Source organism: Danio aesculapii, chromosome 16 (assembly GCF_903798145.1).
Source record: "Danio aesculapii chromosome 16, fDanAes4.1, whole genome shotgun sequence".
NCBI lineage: Eukaryota > Metazoa > Chordata > Actinopteri > Cypriniformes > Danionidae > Danio > Danio aesculapii.
This window is the reverse complement of record NC_079450.1, coordinates 53,016,640-53,036,639: the sequence shown is the minus strand read 5'-3', so window position 1 is coordinate 53,036,639 and position 20,000 is coordinate 53,016,640. Positions and strand designations below refer to the sequence as shown.

Here is a 20,000-nt window from a genome sequence, read left to right as displayed (position 1 = left end):
AAATCATATATCAAATCATATCATATATCATACCATATCATATCAAATCATATACCATATCAAATCATATATCATATATCAAATCATATCATATCATATATCATACCATATTATATCATATATCATATATCATATCATATATCATATATATATGGGTCGTGCCCAACTGAGCCTGGTTTCTCTCAAGGTTTTTTTTCTTCACTTCCACCTTTAGTGAAGTTTTTTTTCCCTCTCCGCTGTCGCCACTGGCTTGCATGGTTCAGGATCTGTAGAGCTGCGCATCGTTGGATTTGCTCTTCAGTATTTGGACTCTCAGTAGTGATTATTAAACCACACTGAACTGAGCTAAACTGAACTGAACTTAAACACTACAAACTGAACTACACTGTTCTTATTTACTGTGACCTTTTATGTGAAGCTGCTTTGATACAATCTACATTGTATAAGCGCTATACAAATAAAGGTGAATTGAATTGAATATATCAAATCATATCAAGTATCATACCATATCATATATAACATCATATAATATCAAATCATAACATGTCATATCATATATCATATCAAATCATATATAACATCATATCATATCAAATCATATCATGTTGTATATCAAATCATATCACTCCCATGTTTGTGTATATTTTCAATAACATTCTTGTCTTCTCAATATAACAATGTAATGTCTATAGAGAAGGTGGCACTTTAGAAGTGTGTATTTTTAGCTCCGCAGTCATTTAGTCCCAGCTTTTTGCATTTCATTTCAGTCATATGCTTCATCACTATAATAGTGTTTTATGTTTCTTATTATAATGACTTTTTTCTATTAGGCAATTTAAATGTCATTTAAACAGACTAGCTGAACTCAAGACGTGTCACAATATTACATTTCCATTTTAGCTATATTAATAGATATTAAATAGGCTACACTGCTAACCGGTTGTTGTAAACTGCACAGTATTTAACTCTAATATGAACTGTATTATACTGTAGGACAGGTATGCAGTATGTTACTGTATTTTCATGTTACTGTAGTTTCTGTCTCAGCAAGGTGTTTTCTCACCTCTACTTTAAAAAAGTCAGGAAAGTGGGTGAGTCAGTTTTGTTTAGGTGGGAATGTCGAGTGGTGGAAGAGGGAAGGGTTTGCAAAGGGGAGTTTCAGTACATGCACTACAGCTGATTTTCACAGCAGCAACACAAATACAGACGCAAGGGAGATAGACTGTGATTTGGAGGCCAGCACTTATAGCAGATCTGAAAGCTGAGTGGAAGTGGAGGATTTTCAGTCCATAATATTGTAATGATATTACGGTAAACTTAGTAACTAAATTTTGACTAAGGTATGTCTTTAAAAACTGAAAGAGTACTGATGACGATGCTAACTTTGCCATCTGGATAAACATAAACAAAGAGCATTGATCACACACTTACCAAATCCATAGAGACAGGAAAATCAACACTGGAAGAACTGGAACTCTGTCTTTTTTTAAAAGAAGACGAGTGGAATATCCAGATTTCACCATTTCCACCATTCGAAAACCTCTCGGGCTAAACATTTTCCTCGCAAACATATTATTGTCACATGTTAGCAGACCACTGTAATCCACACAGTCCACACGCCAGCTGTGCTCTCATCGTAGGGAAATACAAACAAAACCTTCGTCGAGCCATATTTATAAAGGCAACACTGACGACCCATGTCTCCAAACAATTCTTCCTCTTCTGCTTGTTTGAATTGCGGTTGGCAACACAACATGGCGTCTCTCTGAACAAAGAAACAGGTAAAGGGAGTCTTCAAAGCTATATCATGCATATTTATGAAGTTGCATCAATAGAGTGAGCTGATTGGTTCTTTCTCTCAAATTAATGAACAGATGTGCTGAAAACTTAATCACGCCACTTTGTACCAGACGGTACAGCCATTTCCATGCTGGAATTTTTACAATGATCTCAGCTCGTGACGCAGCTTCAAAATTTCTTTTTAAACTGGAAGAACGAATTTGCTCTAAACAATGCAAAAACAACCATTTTTCACTTGTTAGTGTAATATATGTGTCCTGATAGTGTTTTTAGCAGTGTGGGACACATATATGACTCAACATCTTTAAAAAAATGCGTTTTGGTGTTTCGTGACCCTTTAAAGTTGCATTGTGAAAATTACTGTATTTTACAGTACAGATGTACAATACTGTCAATACATTTACAGCAAGATAAATGGTGCTGTAAATATAAATACAGTATTCTTGCAGTTACTTATTTACAGTCAGTTACTATAAATTCGATTGGAAGTTGTTAACAGTGTAGACATTTTAGGACATCTTTTAGATACATTTTTTGGGGTAATAAAACCCAGCCCAGGCTCATTCTGTGTTCGTACCCCTGTGTACATTTCTGGAGTGCACCAGATACATCCCAGGAGGTATGTTTTTTTTTTAAATTTTATTAATGAATCCACCAGAGGTCGCTATGTGCGCTTTTTGAGATCTCAGATTTCTCCAACGACTGCCATTCTCTCCTGCTGTTCTTGCGGAAATTCATCAGAGGCAGCTGTCGACTGACTGACTGACCCACCCTCCTCCTTCCCTAACCCCAACCAATAGTGTTTTCAAAAGCACCGATGGACCAGCGCCCACCCACTTCCCTGAAACCAACCGACAGTGTTTTCAAAAGCAATCCAGAAAAAAAGCCCTCGCGGCAGTCTGACTTTTACCACATTTTCAGATTTACCCCATTCTCACCCTGATATTTACTTGTTTATTTAATTTTTTGGCTGCTGTTTTTGTCTTACCTGCTTTCCGGAACTGTTCTTCTACAGACTCGAACCCTGTCATTGCGTTCAACTCTGCTCTGCTTCTCAAGTCCGCCGATGTACACGGCGACCCACTGGACAAACTGTGTAAAAGCTGTCCACATGGAGGTAACCGGTCAGCTGGTAAGCGCGAAAAGGAACGGCGTCATACCGCCCCGTAGTGTTCGTTTTAAAGACGAAATGCAGCCAGATGTACCTCTGGCTGCATCATTCACTATCTCCAGAAATGTATAAAGGGGTACGTTTTCAGAATGAGCCTATGTTGATACTAACACAGCATCCTCAGGTGGCACACAGCGATGTTATCACTCCTAAACGCTTCACGCAAAGTGTGAACACCAGAGGCAATTAAGAAGACCATCATTTGATGAAACCGTATCAAATGAAGTTAGCATGGCACATAGTGTAAAATGAGGTGTTTTTCCAAATGCCAGCACTCATAAGCTCAGCTGTGGAGAAAAAAAACACGCGAAAAAACAAAGGCGCTCATGCAAATATTTGTTCCTGCACTTGAGAGGACACTCAAGCATGGATCAGCGCTGTAAACGGCAGATTATCATTTTGCCCTACTGACACTTCCAAGAAAGCCCTCCAGAGTCTTACACACTTACATTAGTGTTCATGCTATAGTGTAATTACTGCACAAGTATTGTAATGCTACTAATGAACAACCAGCACTTAAAGCGTAATTGTTTACCGTAGACTCATTTCCTTTCTGCTGTACATTTGGATTAGGTTGTGCTTGCGTTTCTGTTGAGGATGGTGTCATTTAATTCAATCTGATTCATTAGATAGCATTAATAAGTTAACTTTAACTTGGAGCTGAAGGCAAATTTGAAATTTTGATTCTTCTCACATATTTACCAAAATGCTGAAATTAAAATGAAATTGGTACTGTATTTTATATAATATTATTTTCTTCTGACGAAAATCTTTTAGTTTGGCTAGAATAAAAGTTTTTTTTATTTTTTTTAATTTACATATATATGTATACATATTTTTATATTATTTCATAGATTTTTTTTTACATATATATGAATGTCAATATTATTAGCCCCTTAAGAAAGATTTATTTATTTATTTATTTATTTAAGTGCATATGTATGTGCTTATTTATTTAAGTGCTTATTGATGTGCTTATTTATTTTTATGTATTTGTTTATTTGTGTGCTTATTTATTCATTTATTTATGCACTTAAGTGCTTATTGATGTGCTTATTTATTTATTTTTATGTTTGTTTATTTATTTGCTTATTTATTTATTTAGTGCTTATTGATGTGTTTATTTATGTGCTTATTTGTTTTTATGTGTTTGTTTATTGATGGGCTTATGTATTTGTATGTGTTTGTTTAATTATTTGCTCATTTATTTATTTATTTAGTGCTTATTGATGTGCTTATTTATGTGTTTTTTTGTTTATTTATATGCTTTATTTATTTATTTATTTAAGTGGTCATTGATGTGCTTATTTTGTGTTGGTTTATTTAAGTGCTTATTCGTGTGCTTATTTAATTATTTATTTATTTAAGTGCTTATTTATGTGGGTATTTGATTATTTTTTGTGTTGGTTTATTTAAGTGCTTATACATGTGCTTATTTATTTAATTATTTATTTATTTATTTATGTGCTTATTTATGTGTTTATTTATGTGCTTATTTGTTATGTGTTTGTTAATTTATATGCTTTAAGCGCTTATTGATGTGCTTATTTTGTGTTTATTTATTACATGTATAGTTTATAGTTAAGATTTAGCTGGTATAAAACTATTTGAGAATCTGCAATCTGAGGGTTATAATAAAATTGAAATATTTTGAAATTCGCATTTAATATTGTCTAAATTAAGTTCTTAGCAGTTTATTTCACTAATCAAAAGTATATGTAGGAAATTTACAAAACCTATTCACAGAACATGATCTTTACTTAATATTCTATATATGTAAATAATTTACAGTATGTGCTTATTTATTTTTATTATGTATGTATTTATTTATTTGTGTTTGTTTATACTAAAAAACAAGCCATTGTTGACCAATGACTTGCCTATTTAAGGTAAATAACCTAGTTATGCCTGTGAGCTAAATACTACACTGTTAAACCCAAACAGTTTAGGTAAGCATTTGAGGAAACCGATTGCAACAAACTGTTTAAGTTCAAAAACTAATCCTAATGAGTACTGTGAACTTAATCCATTTGAGTAAACAAAACAATTTGAGCACAGTAAAACCTAATAAATGAAGAGAACTCAAACCAACTGAGTACTGTAAAACCCAGTAAGTTAAGGCAACTCAAACCGTTTGAGGAAACTGATTGCTACAAACTATTTGAGTTAAACTAATCTATATGAGTACTGTGAACTTACTCCATTTAAGCTAAAGTAATGAGGTATTTAATTAACTCATTCCGTTTAACAATGAGTTCAAAACTCTTTTTCAAATGAGTAGAATTAAATTTCAGTCAATTACTGAAAGTTAACTACACTCATTTTATTTGATAAAGTTGACTGTTGGGTTTTACAGTGTAGTATCCTGCAAAATAACTAGTCAAATCTGGAATCTGAAGGTTATAATAAAATCTAAATATTTAGAAATTTACATCTATTATTGTCTAAATTAAGTTCTTAGCGACGGATATCACTAATCAAAAATATATGTAGGAAATTTACAAAACATATTTATAGAACATGACCTTTACTTAATATTCTATATATGTAAATAATTTATGTGCTTATTTATTTATGCATGTGTTTATTTATTTGTTTGTGTTTGTTTGTGCTACAAAACAAACTATTGTTGACCAATGACTTGCATGGTTAACGTAAATAACCTAGTTATGCCTGTGAGCTGAATACCGGTATCCTGCAAAATAACCAGTCAAATCTGGAATCTGAGGGTTATAATAATATTGAAATATTTTTGAAATCCACATGTTGTCTAAATTAAGTTCTTAGCGTATTTATATCATAAATCCAAAACATATTTATGAAATTTACAAAACCTATTCACAGAACATGATCTTTGCTTAATATTCTATATATGTAAATAATTTATGTGCTTATGTATGTATTTATTTATTTATTTATTTGTTTGTGTTTTTGTGCTACAAAACAAACCATTGTTGACCAATGACTTGCCTAGTTAACACATAAATAACCTAGTTAGGAAATTTACGAAACTTATTCATAAAACATAAATATTCTACATCTTCAATTTTGACACATACAGTGTTTGCCTGTTGCCATATATATTAGGTTGATCCAAAGCAAAACTTTCTGTAAGGGTAAAAAATATGTAAATCCAAAATAAAAATATATGTTGTACCAAAGTAAAAATAAATAATAATAATGGTCTAAATAGTAATAATGGTCTACAGTATATAGAAAACAATGTTTTAACTATATGTGAATGTTGTGTGAAAGCATATATGTTCCAGCATCTTCAGTGGAAGCATCCAGAAAACCTGATCTTTCACACAAAGGAGTGAACGTGAACAATACCACAAATCTGATTGATTAACGCAGAATCTAACTCGCTTTTAGCATAATATTTACACGCATTATAAATTCACCTGTCATAATCCGACAACTTTAAGCAATCTAATTCAAATAAAAACAACGACAAGCATTCAGCGTGTGAGCTCTCACTCTTTTTTTTTTCGGCCCCAGCTGTAGTACAGGTTTTTCGTCAGTGTGCATCACAGCGACCCGGGCGCATGCACGGCAACTTCACATCGCCGCTGCGTTTCAATAACAAGACGCGAAACGGACAGCGCAACGTGAAGCGTTGAGTCCCCATCCACACTGACGCGGGACTCCAGCCCGGTTGTTGCGGCATCAGCGGTAGGAGGAGATACAGAAGGGGATACAGGGACTCCTGCAGGCTGATTTCAGCAGCTCAGCACTCGCAGGTGGAGACGCGCACCGATCCGGAGCTTCGTCTGAGACCCGAGCGCGCGCACTCACTTACTTACTTACTTCCTCACTCACTCACTCAAATTAATAAATCAAATAATTAATACGGCGAGCTGGTGTTCAAACCAACTACAATGAGAGCAAATCTGTCGCAGTCAGTCCAATCCTCATATGACTCCCAGCCATTTAAAATTTGATGAGCAGTTTCTTTTCTTTTTTTGGAGAGCTCCTTGGATTGATCCCAGTCTTTTCCAGTCATGAAGAACAGGAGGGAATATGTGGAATACCGGAGCGCGATTATAGTGGTTCTCTTCTGGATTCAGAGCTCTTTCGGGATGCCCCATGTCATACGGATAGGTAAGAGAGAAAGAGAGAGAGTGGACACGGTTGCTTTATTTTATGAATGTTTTTTAAGTGCTTGCGATGTTGACTCGAACTGCTGTTAGTTTACCTTTTGGCATTCATCAGCTTTCTGGAGAAAGAAGAAAAGGGGAAATAAATGAGGGTTGGAAATGTAGTTGCGCGTCCATCAGCATGCCGCGCGTCTCAGGGACAGATGGTGCTGCATTGATTTCATGATCTCATAAACAATTGGAAAGACACTCTTAACTGTGGCACATGGAATTATGCTGGTATCTGAAGATGATAAGTGGCGGTATTTCTTGTAGAATATGAATATATACTAAAATAATAAAACACAAGTTCGCAGTATTAACAGGTGATCTCGGAAACTGATCGCGCTGCGTGAAGTTTGCCTGGAAACCTCACCTTTACGCACGACTCGTGCAACCTGACAAAACGGAGATTTTTCTCAGTCTGAGAAGCTGAAATATGTGCGCCGAGCGGAGACAGGAGCCCAATAAAGATCAATACAGTTTTGTCTGAAGGCAGATCACTTTTGACAAGTGGTTCGATGCCATGCAGACGAAAAAAAATACCTCGAAATGTCATTATGAGACATTAACATGTCCAAGCACAGCCTTCAACTTCCACAGCAGAAAAGAGACTCAAATTAGATTATTGCTCCTTCTCCATTTAAGAAGACTTTTGCTTGTGCTCTTTCATATTTGTAGAATTTCATTATAGATGGAAGATATATATTTAGTTATTCTTTTAGATATTTCTCCTGCCTAAAATATTTACTTTGATATTATAGCCTCCTTTCCTATCTATCTATCTATCTATCTATCTATCTATCTATCTATCTATCTATCTATCTATCTATCTATCTATCTATCTATCTATCTCTATCTATCTATCTATCTATCTATCTATCTATCTATCTATCTATCTATCTAATATAAATATAAATTAATTTATATATATATATATATATATATATATATATATATATATATATATATATATATATATATATAATTATTTTTTTTAAATGTATTATTATTGTTATTATTATCATTATTAGGGATCATTTTAGGTAATCATCACCTTTCGCCCGTGTTCTTTCCACGCTTGTGATTGATGACTATGGTTGTGACTTCAGTGACATTGTGCTGGAGATTTGTGATTTGAGACATCTCTGTTATTTTGTTGTGACAGCATAATTACTAACATTTGTAGAGAATTAAAAAAAAAATGCATTTGCATTGACACAACTAAGTCATATCTTTCTTTTTAAACACTTCTGTAAATACAATACGACATATTTCAGTATGCGTAACTTTAGTGGGAGTGCACATATAAGTATGTGCTGCAGTAAAATAACTACACCCAGCACGCATTATAGTATGTGTAAAGGCGTTGGAGTCCACCCTGGCACCACCAGAGGGCTTACTGTGCTCCAGCGGGCCTGCGGGAGGTTTTGTTTGCCACATCGTAAGCATCATAGCATGGAAATTCATTAGAGAGGCTTGTGTCCAAAAGAGAGCAGGCAGGCAGGTCTCTGCATCCGCTCGCCGTGTGTTTCACCATCAACACGCTTCGGGTAATGGTGGGCATCCAGTAGACATGCCTCCATTGATTTCACTGTTTTTACAACGCACTTCTCAGAGGCCAGATGGTCGATCAAACTCACTCCGCAAGACTGTAAATGTCGAGGAGAAGAGTGCTTCTGCTGTGCCTGTGTGTTATTAGCTGTCTGCTAGGAAACTAAAACAGGAAGTGCTTTGAAAAGGACAATGCGGTACGCTTATTATAGTCTTACGACAATTGTTTTGTGGTACAGAATTAGGTCAGAATTATTACCCCCTTGTATAGATATATATCAAGATACTAGTATTCAGCTTAATTTGACATTTTAAAGGCTTAGCTAGGTTAATTAGGCAAGTTAGGGTAATTAGGCAAGTCAGTGTATAACAGTGGTTTGTTCTGTAGACTATCGAAAATAAATATTGCTTAAGGTGGCTAATAATATAAAAAAATCTGCTTTTATTCTAGCTGAAATAAAACAAATAAGACTTTTCTCCAGAAGAAAAAATATTATGGGTAATACTGTGAATTTTTTTGCTCTATTTAAATATCACTTGAGAAATAATTCACAGGAATACATTTGCCCTCAGCTTTACATCAGTATTCATCAGTGTACATCAATGCACATCTCAGTATTTGCCGAGATGACCTCAGCAGGGTCACGTGTTTTTAAGCAGGTCACATGACGAGCGTCTAATCGCAGCAGATCCAAAAACAGCCTTTAATGGCCAAACTCAGTGGGTTTTCAAAAAGCCAGCTTGACTTTTCAGTCTAGTTGTGTTTCAGCGCTGTCACTCAAAACCTTTCAATATCGTTCAGGGCAGCTGCAGCCTATCAGAATCCACTCTAGATTTGGCACGAACAGCTCTGGACCACATCCAAATGTCAGCGCAGAGTCGTGCATACGTCTTGAAAAATAACCACAACTCACAAAAGATTCGCTTTTTTTCTGGAATCATAATCTGAAAGTTTTAAATTATTTAATTTAATTTTTAATTTTATATATTTTTTATTTTATTTATTAATATTTTTTTATTTGATTTTAAGAAAGGGTCAACTGAATGACATTTCTCAAAAGTCTTCATGCATTTTTACACACAAAGTCTTCATGACTGTTATTATGTTTTTAGTACTTAAGCTTGTCTATTTTGTCCATCTCATTTCTTTTTTTCTTCAGCAATACGTTTAATGGGATAAATGTATAATGCCTTAAATGAGAGAATCAGCGCCAGCAAAGGATTTATTGAAAAATCAATGGTTTTATCTACCTAAGAGTTACAGTGCTTCATTATGACCACTTAATCAATCTCACACACTTTTTGTGTCACCTTATTTATTCATTCATTTATTTAGTTTCTCCTTTTTCCATCTAGAAAGACATTTTGACATATTCTCATAAACATTTGTTCTCTCTCACTCTGCTATATATATATATACTGTGAAAGTCTAAATTATTAGCCCTTATTTCTTTTTCAAATATTTGATGTTTAACAGATCAAGGGATTTTTCACAGTGTTTCCTGTGTTGTTTTTTCTTCTGAAGAAATTCTTTTTTGTTTTATTTCAGCTAGAATAAAATCAGTTAATATTATTATTTTTTTAAACCATTTTAAGGTCAATATTATTAGCCCCCTTAAGCCATATGATTATACAGTATATGAAGAGCTCAGATGCAAAAACCTCAAAGTGCCATATGAAAAATTCTTCTAAAATGGCCATTTTTCCAAGACTCCTATATTTATGTTTATTAATTTCACATTGAAGGCAATGAAAATAACATATTAATTGACATAAAAGATGAAATATGAGCATTTTTCCAAGACTCCAAATTTATGTTCATTAATTCCACATTAAGGGCAACGAAAATAACATATTAACTGACATAAAAGGGAAATTACTCAACTTATACATAGTAGCCTAAAAAAATCCAAAGACATAGTAGCCTAAGAATCCAAACTACACACACACATACATACATACACACACATATATATATATATATATATATATATATATATATATATATGCAAAATATGATGGGGTCATCGCAACTGGCCCATCTTTACAGCTACTTTGCCCTCCACTATCTGTGAGCCAGTGGCATAAATCATAATGTCCTCTTCCTTTCTTCCTTCAGCACTAGTTAGAGACACATAAGGGTTGGTGGTTACAGCTGGTCATCAGATGGGCACCCTCCTTTTCTTGGTGTTTCAACGATTTAAGCTCATGTCAACAACATGAGGGCTCAACAACATATAGATTCAGGGTTTAGAATCCATTCCTGCTGACCACCACCCAATATATATATATATACATATATTTTGTATCTTGTACAATGTATTTTGGTGCAAAAAAAAACAGATTTATTAAACAGATATATTTATTAAAGTAATATTTTAGTCACCAAACATATTTTGAAATCGAAAGATAATACAATTAAATTCAAGCAAAATATTGCAAACTAAAAATTACAGCCTACAAATTTTAACCAATTTTTACAAATATTTTTGCTTCTCTTGATTTTTCCTCTTTGTTTAAAATTTGTATTTAATATTTTTCTATAACATAAATTTGAGTGTACTAGTTTTTGGACCGTTATTCTAAGTTATTTAGTTAGATAAGCTCCAGATTTGGCTTCACTACTGACTAATCTAATGTATATGCACAAATATAATATTGTAAAGCTTCCTATTAAAATATGAATTTAAAAGAGAGATTTGTGAGGGGTGTTCTTATATATGTTGAGGACTATTATGTATATTTCTGTATTCAGCGATGAATTATTAATAAAACACACACAGGAGACAGAAACTGGTGTGTGCTTTTAATTTGATGAGCATTTGAATGTTTTGAACTTGTGGAGTTGCGCATCGATGGATTTGCTTGTCAGTGTTTGGACTTTCAGCAGTGAAAATGAAACCACACTGAACTGAACTGAACTCTGAAAACTAGACTAACACAGTTTCAGTTTACTAGAACTTCTATGTTAAGCTGCTTTGACACAATCTACAATGTAAAAGCGCAATACAAACAAACATGAATTGAATTGAACGTTGTGTGTCAAATGCACTAAACACAGAAAGAGGCTTTTTCTGCCGCTATTTGTTTTCATTATATTTAAGAGTCTATAGGACTGATGCTCAAAGTAGGACCCGTGGCGGCCTGTTGTGACCTTTTTGATTTGGCCCACCATCCCATCTGAGAAGAGAGTGAGAATGATAGGAGTGGGGCGAATGTCTTTAAAAGAGATGGTCATTTCAAATTTGACTTAACCTTTTTTTGTTTGTTTGTTTCATTGCTAAACTACAGAAAAAGCTAACTGAAATGAAATGTTTCAATTCAATGTTTGTAAATGAATCAGATTTTTATTACTGTAAATAATGATGGAAGGAGGACTTTGCAGAGGGCTACATTCACTGAGAAATAAATAGAAATATTCAAAAAGGGGTGTACTTAATTATGCTCAGCGCTGTAACAGTACACAAAATACTATCAATCAATAGGAGACACTGACAAAAAGAACAATGCAATAATGAACAATAGAAATATACAATATCCACATAATAATAATAATAATAATAATAATAATAATAATAATAATAAAGAAATGTCTCCTGCTTGTTTACAGTGTGCTGAAAAAAATATCACAGGAAGCAAAGATACATTTATAAAGAAGCTGACAACAACAATTGTGTCACTTTATAAGATGGCCGTCAGTTGTGGAGGGAAAATGAATTTTAATTTCGGTGCAAATTTATGATAGGAGTGGGGCGAATGCCTTTAAAAAAGACGGTCATTTCAAATTTGACTTAACCTTTTTTTGTTTGTTTGTTTCATTGCTAAACTACAGAAAAAGCAAACTGAAATGAAATGTTTCAATTCAATGTTTGTAAATGAATCAGATTTTTATTACTGTAAATAATGATGGATGGAGGACTTTGCAGAGGGCTACATTCACTGAGAAATAGAGAGAAATATTCAAAAAGGGGTGTACTTAATTATGCTCAACGCTGTAACAGTACACAAAATACTATCAATCAATAGGAGACACTGACAAAAAGAACAATGCAATAATGAACAATAGAAACATACAATATCCACATAATAATAATAATAATAATAATAATAATAATAATAATAATAATAATAATAATAATAATAATAAAGAAATGTCTCCTGCTTGTTTACAGTGTGCTGAAAAAATTTCACAGGAAGCAAAGATAAATTTATAAAGAAGCTGACAACAAGAATTGTGTCACTTTATAAGATGGCCGTCAGTTGTGGAGGGAAAATGAATTTTTAATTTTGGTGCAAATTTATGATAGGAGTGGGGCGAATGCCTTTAAAAAAGACGGTCATTTCAAATTTGACGTAACCTTTTTTTGTTTGTTTGCTTCATTGCTAAACTACAAAAAAAGCAAACTGAAATGAAATGTTTCAATTCAATGTTTGTAAATGAATCAGATTTTTATTACTGTAAATAATGATGGATGGAGGACTTTGCAGAGGGCTACATTCACTGAGAAATAGAGAGAAATATTCAAAAAGGGGTGTACTTAATTATTCTCAGCGCTGTAACAGTACACAAAATACTGTCAATAAATAAGAGACACTGACAATAAGAACAATGCAATAATGAACAATAGAAATATACAATATCCACATAATAATAATAATAATAATAATAATAATAATAATAATAATAATAATAATAATAAAGAAATGTCTCCTGCTTGTTTACAGTGTGCTGAAAAAAAATCACAGGAAGCAAAGTTAAATTTATAAAGAAGCTGACAACAACAATTGTGTCACTTTATAAGATGGCCGTCAGTTGTGGAGGGAAAATGAATTTTTAATTTTGGTTAACTTAATAGTTTTTACAAATTTATGTGGACTGAACACAAAAATTTAAGTTGACAAATGGAAAACTCAAGAATTGTGTTGTTTCAGCTTAATTTAAATAGTCTCATTGCGAATGTCCTTTTGTTTGAGTGTGTAAAAACACCCTTTTTGGAACGATTATTTTAAAGAATTTATGCTAGTGGATGATTAACATTAGCTACGTTTCCATCCACCTATTTTTATGCACATTTTGGATACGCGCATAAAAAAACGATACAGTAGATGAAAACACTAAGATGAGCATAAATAATAATAATAATAATAATAATAATAATAATAATAATAATAAAGAAATGTCTCCTGCTTGTTTACAGTGTGCTGAAAAAAATATCACAGGAAGCAAAGATAAATGTATAAAGAAGCTGACAACAAGAATTGTGTCACTTTATAAGATGGCCGTCAGTTGTGGAGGGAAAATTAATTTTTAATTTCAGTGCAAATTTAATCTATAAGCTGTCGTGGGCGAGTCTTCCGGCACAGGCTAGAGGTCGATGTGTCTGCTCTTTGTGTATGTGTGTGTGTGTGTACGAGCCCAGCACACAAGTAAGTTAACTTAATAGTTTTTACAAATTTAAGTGGATTGAACACAAAAATTTAAGTTGACAAAACGGAAAAACTCAAAAATTGTGTTGTTTCAGCTTAATTTAAATAGGCAGTCTCATTGTGAATGTCCTTTTGTTTGAGTGTGTAAAAACACCATTTTTGGAACGATTATTTTAAAGAATTTATGCTAGTGGATGATTAACATTAGCTACGTTTCCATCTACCTATTTTTATGCACATTTTGGATACGCGCATAAAAAAACGATACAGTAGATGAAAACACTAAGATGAGCATAAATAATAATAATAATAATAATAATAATAATAATAATAATAATAATAATAAAGAAATGTCTCCTGCTTGTTTACAGTGTGCTGAAAAAATATCACAGGAAGCAAAGATAAATGTATAAAGAAGCTGACAACAATAATTGTGTCACTTTATAAGATGGCCGTCAGTTGTGGAGGGAAAATGAATTTTTAATTTCGGTGCAAATTTAATCTATAAGCTGTCGTGGGCGAGTCTTCCGGCACAGGCTAGAGGTCGATGTGTCTGCTCTTTGTGTATGTGTGTGTGTGTGTGTGTACGAGCCCAGCGCACAAGTAAGTTAACTTAATAGTTTTTACAAATTTAAGTTGATTGAACACAAAAATTTAAGTTGACAAATGGAAAACTCAAGAATTGTGTTGTTTCAGCTTAATTTTATCGTCTCGTTGCGAATGTCCTTTTGTTTGAGTGTGTAAAAACACCCTTTTTGGAACGATTATTTTAAAGAATTTATTCTAGTGGATGATTAACACTAGCTACGTTTCCATCCACCTATTTTTATGCACATTTTGGATACGCGCATAAAAAAACGATACAGTAGATGGAAACACTAAGATGAGCATAAATAATAATAATAATAATAATAATAATAATAATAATAATAATAAAGAAATGTCTCCTGCTTGTTTACAGTGTGCTGAAAAAAATATCACAGGAAGCAAAGATAAATGTATAAAGAAGCTGACAACAAGAATTGTGTCACTTTATAAGATGGCCGTCAGTTGTGGAGGGAAAATGAATTTTTAATTTCGGTGCAAATTTAATCTATAAGCTGTCGTGGGCGAGTCTTCCGGCACAGGCTAGAGGTCGATGTGTCTGCTCTTTGTGTATGTGCGTGTGTGTGTACGAGCCCAGCGCACAAGTTTCTTTGATGTTCACCGTTGTCGGAGATGCAGCAAGACAGCATCACAAACACACATGCACACTGCAATGCACACACGCTCACATTCACACACACAGCTGTCTGATTTCACTGAAGCTGTTGTACACGCTCTTCCATTTACGGAGTCAGCACACTTATGGCCTGCCGATTAGCTTCAGTGCCGTTAATGAGAGCGAGCAGATGTCGGTTTTGTTCGCATGAAACCCTGAATCAAATGCTCCGTACTCTCTTCTCTCGAGTCAGTGTCACCCTGTTATTCTGAAGCCGAGATCTACTTTACACACACACACACATCCTCGCCGGTTTCTGCATAAATTCAGCAGATACAAAGAAGATCTGAATTAGAAGGGAGCCAAAATGGTGCTCGTGGCATGATTTGATTACATGTTAATGCAGCAGAAAATCTGTATTATATGAGTGTGTGCAGCTTGATCTGGAAATCTTGTGTGGAATTTGAGGAGAACTGAAATACACAGGTCGGATTTTTGGTCAGGTTTATTCGATTTGAAATCAGTAATACATGTTCATGTGGATGATTCGTAATTTAGTTGTCATTTTTAACTAACGGAATGCATTTTTAACCCCTAAAATTAGTTTCTGACTGTCAGCTACACTCAGAAATGAAGGCTGTGGGTTAGGGAATAGGCAAATAGCTATTGTTTTATGCTAATGTTGTAAGTAATGCAATCCTTCTAAAATCTTGGCAATAGGGTGAGGTGAAGTGTGTCATTTTCACTATACTAGCACTGGCAAGTGACATCGCATTTGACAGGTTTTACATACAAATTAGAATTAATATTGAATAGATGAACGGGTGAAATTTAAATTCACTGCTGCTGTTTTCTAACTAAATAATATTCTAATTTACTAAATCTATATTCTAATTAACTGATCTGCTTTACATTGTTAAAACATCTTGGTTTTAAACAATGACATTACATATAAAGAGTGTACGTGAATTCAGAATTTTTTTCCTAACATCTGTACACTACCTGATAAAAGTCTTGCCGCCTATCCAAGTTTTAGGAACAACAAATAATAACTTGACTTCTAGTTGATCATTTGGTATCAGAAGTGGCTTATATGAAAGGCAAAGACCTCTAGATTACGTTTATTTTACCAAAATAAAATATGATCATCCCTTTATCTTTCATTATTTAATTAGGACAGTAAGGTTTGTCTTTGTTTAGACAGAAATAATGTACAGTATATAATATAAAGTCATGCTGCAGTGGAAAAACAATGAATATTGTGCATGACTCCATCATGAGCTTGGAGGACTGCATCCATACATCTCTGCAATGACTAAAATCACTTATTAATAAAGTCATCTGGAATGGCAAAGCGTTCTTGCAGGACTCCCAGAGTCTTTGGATTCATCTTCAATGCCTCCTTCTTCATCTTACTCCAGACATGCTCAATAATGTTCATTTCTGGTGACTGGGCTGGCCAATCCTACAGCACCTTGACCTTCTTTGCTTTCAGGAACTTTGATGTGGAGGCTGAAGTATGAGAAGGAGCGCTATCCTGCTGAAGAGTTTGCCCTCTCCTGTGGTTTGTAATGTAACCCCAAATCAACCAAACTTGACTGATTTCTATGAGAATCTTGGGTCCATGTGGGTTTTAATAGGTCTTTTGCAGTATTTGTGATGATTGGGATGCAGATCAACAGATGATTCATCTGAAAGATCAACATTAAGCCATTTTTCCAAATGATCAACTAAGTCAAGTTATTATTTATTGCTCTTACAACTAGGATCAACGACAAGACTTTTGTCAGGTAGTGTATAGCATCCTGAGAGGAGAACGATTATGTGGATTATTAAAATGTTCTTCAGAAAAGCAAAGCTCCTTAAAGAGCTGTTTAATAATAATAAAAAGATTCCACACAATCAATTTGTGTTGCGACTACATTAAGCAATTAAGTTAACTTATTAGTTTTTATAAATTTAAGTTGATTGAACACAAAAATTTAAGTTCACCAAACGGAAAACTCAAGAATTGTGTTGTTTCAGCTTAATTTAAATAGGCAGTCTCATTGCGAATGTCCCTTTTGTTTGAGTGTGTAAAAACACTCTTTTGGAATGATTATTTTAAAGAATTTATGCTAGTGGATGATTAACACTAGCTACGTTTCCATCTACCTATTGTTATGCACATTTTGGATACGCGCAGAAGTGCATACATTTTTAAAATGCGCATAAAAAACTTTCCATAAGAAAAGATGTACATAAACTACGATGGAAACATTTTTACCGAACAAATTCCAGTATGCTGATTAAAACAAGTCATGTGATTTTGTTATAAATCAGGGGTCACCAAACTTGTTCCTGGAGGGCCGGTGCCCTGCAGATTTTAGCTCCAACTCTAATCAAACACACCTGAACAAGCTAATCAAGGTCTTACTAGGTATATTGAAACATCAAGGCAGGTATGATAAGGCAAGTTGGAGCTAAACTCTGCAGGGACACCGGCCCTCCAGGACCGAGATTGGTGACCCCTGTTATAAATGATCATGTGATGATAAAAATGTATGTGAGTGGACAAACCAGCAGGCTGGGCACATTGTAAAACATCTGAAATTTTGTTTTGGTCATTCTAAAATGCCGAAACCGTTTCAGCATTAGTGCTATTATATTATTAATGACCTCCAGAATCAAGAGCGTCTGATTCAAACGCCACTGCGTGTCAGGATTGCCCTCTAAGGCGCAAGTCATTTATTAAATGAAGAAAAAATTCACGCAGCTTCTCATATCGCAGCAAACTCTGTTTTTACTGTTGATATTTGACGCCAGATAGTCAGGAAGTAAGTTGGCGGTTCATTCCGCTGTGGCGATCTCGGATTAATAAAAGGGACTGATCCGAAAAATAAATGAATGAATAATCAGGTAGTGTCGATTTTGTTCACTTTGACTCATGGGATGGAAACGCTGCTTTATTAGCACATTTTTTATGCGATAATAATAATTTATGCGCAGTTTTGCACATAAAGATAATTAGCATTTTTGGATGGAAACATAGCTAGTGTTAGCATACGCATGTTTATCTTTTGTTTCATCTTCTTTGCCTGTTTTTGAATCCAATTGTCGGAGCCAATCTATTTTATGTTTGGACTGAATAGGTTATTAGTGATTATTAGTAAGTTTAAATATGATAATTATTGTATATTAATAATGTTTGAGTACTTGCTGTATTGTATATTATTTATGTTTGAGTATTTGCTTTATTGTTTTGATTTTGTGATTGAAGACTTTTATTTATCAATGCAAAATGGGATTTAGAGCAGCTAAGGTAGCAGGTGGGGCAAGTGAGGGAAGAGGAAACAATTTTCAGACCGTGAGTTGGTACGTGGTGACTAGTGCTACTAATTAGCAATGGAGCGATTTCAATGATTTGATGGATCATGATGTGATAAAAAAAATAAAAGATGAAAGGTTTCACAATGGAATCGCGCGTCATTGTTTGCCCTTACTGAGATAGCGGCTTAGAGCAGAATGCTACTACACCAATGGTTCTGTACTAGATGTGTAACAGTGCCCTCTACCATATAACAGTGAAAACATGCCAAGAAGATATGTCAATGGCAGACAACTATTATGTCGTAGCTGACAGAAAAGAAACTCGCACCACATCATGTTGCAGGCCATTGGTAGCTTTCACCTCATGAGCCAGTGAGCTCAATATTTAAAAAGCTCAGTGTTGTTTGCATTAGCAATCTACAGCATGTTTTCAGATATTCTGCTGCATCCCAGCTCCACCTGTGTATAGATAGTCAATGTTTGTGTTATATGTGGGTTATATTCTCAGACAGCATGTGTGTGTGAATATTCTGACAAGTCATGATATTTACTCTGCACCAATTATCAAAGCAGCAGCGTAGCAGATCTATGACACCAAGACCAAACACATCAACATTGGCATATACATAGCCATTACCATACTAAATCTCTCAGAGAGTTGTCATAGCAGAAATAGGAAAGAGCTGAGCATTAGCACATGAGTGCTGTTTCTCAAAGTCACATGTAAAAACGGCAGCGACCGTCAGATTGCAGCGATTGCTAGTGTGATACATTTCAGAGCAAAATTATTATGTTTATTTCTTCTCCTCCAATGAAAATACTTCAAAAACGTCAAACTCTGTGGGTCATCAAGTGAGTCAGATCCTAAAAGGTGGTCTGGTGCACTTCCCGCCTTTTTCTCAGAAGTGACGTGTCATGAAGTGAAAAAACCCAACAGACACACAAGACGTTAATATTTGACGTTAATATTTGGTTATGAGGACAACATTATTTTGACGTCCAATAACGACGTCAATTTATGTTGATATTTGGTTGATTTTAGGTTGTGTTGGAAAGTGACCAAAATCCAACATCTGATAGATGTCATAGTGGTAACGTCCACACAACGTCAAGATGTAAAATGATTAGGCGTTGATATTTGGTTGATTTTAGGTTGGACGTTGGACATTGACGTCGGCCTGACATTGGGTTCTGACGTCAACCCAATTTTCATTTTTTAAATCCAACGTCCCCATGACATTGGGGTACGTTGGGGTACAATGTCAATATGATGTAATGTTGACGTCCTGTGCCTGCAGGGAAAGCACAGAGTTTTAAGAAAATAAATAACAGAGTAGGGCTGCACAATACCTCGATATCGCAATATTCACATCACTGGATATGCAATGTTGAATCTGGA

At 34.3% G+C, this 20,000-nt stretch overlaps 1 protein-coding gene across 1 annotated transcript in view; it reads left to right on the top strand.

Annotated features, from left to right (window-relative positions):
• The first annotated feature begins 6,776 nt into the window (after positions 1-6,776).
• The window catches only part of grik3 (glutamate ionotropic receptor kainate type subunit 3), a 248,163-nt gene continuing 234,939 nt past the window's right edge, over positions 6,777-20,000 (top strand). Inside the window, exon 1 of the mRNA XM_056474801.1 lies at positions 6,777-7,075. Coding sequence (XP_056330776.1) covers positions 6,976-7,075 — 100 coding nt within the window. The 5' untranslated portion in view covers positions 6,777-6,975. The remainder of the gene's footprint in view (positions 7,076-20,000) is intronic.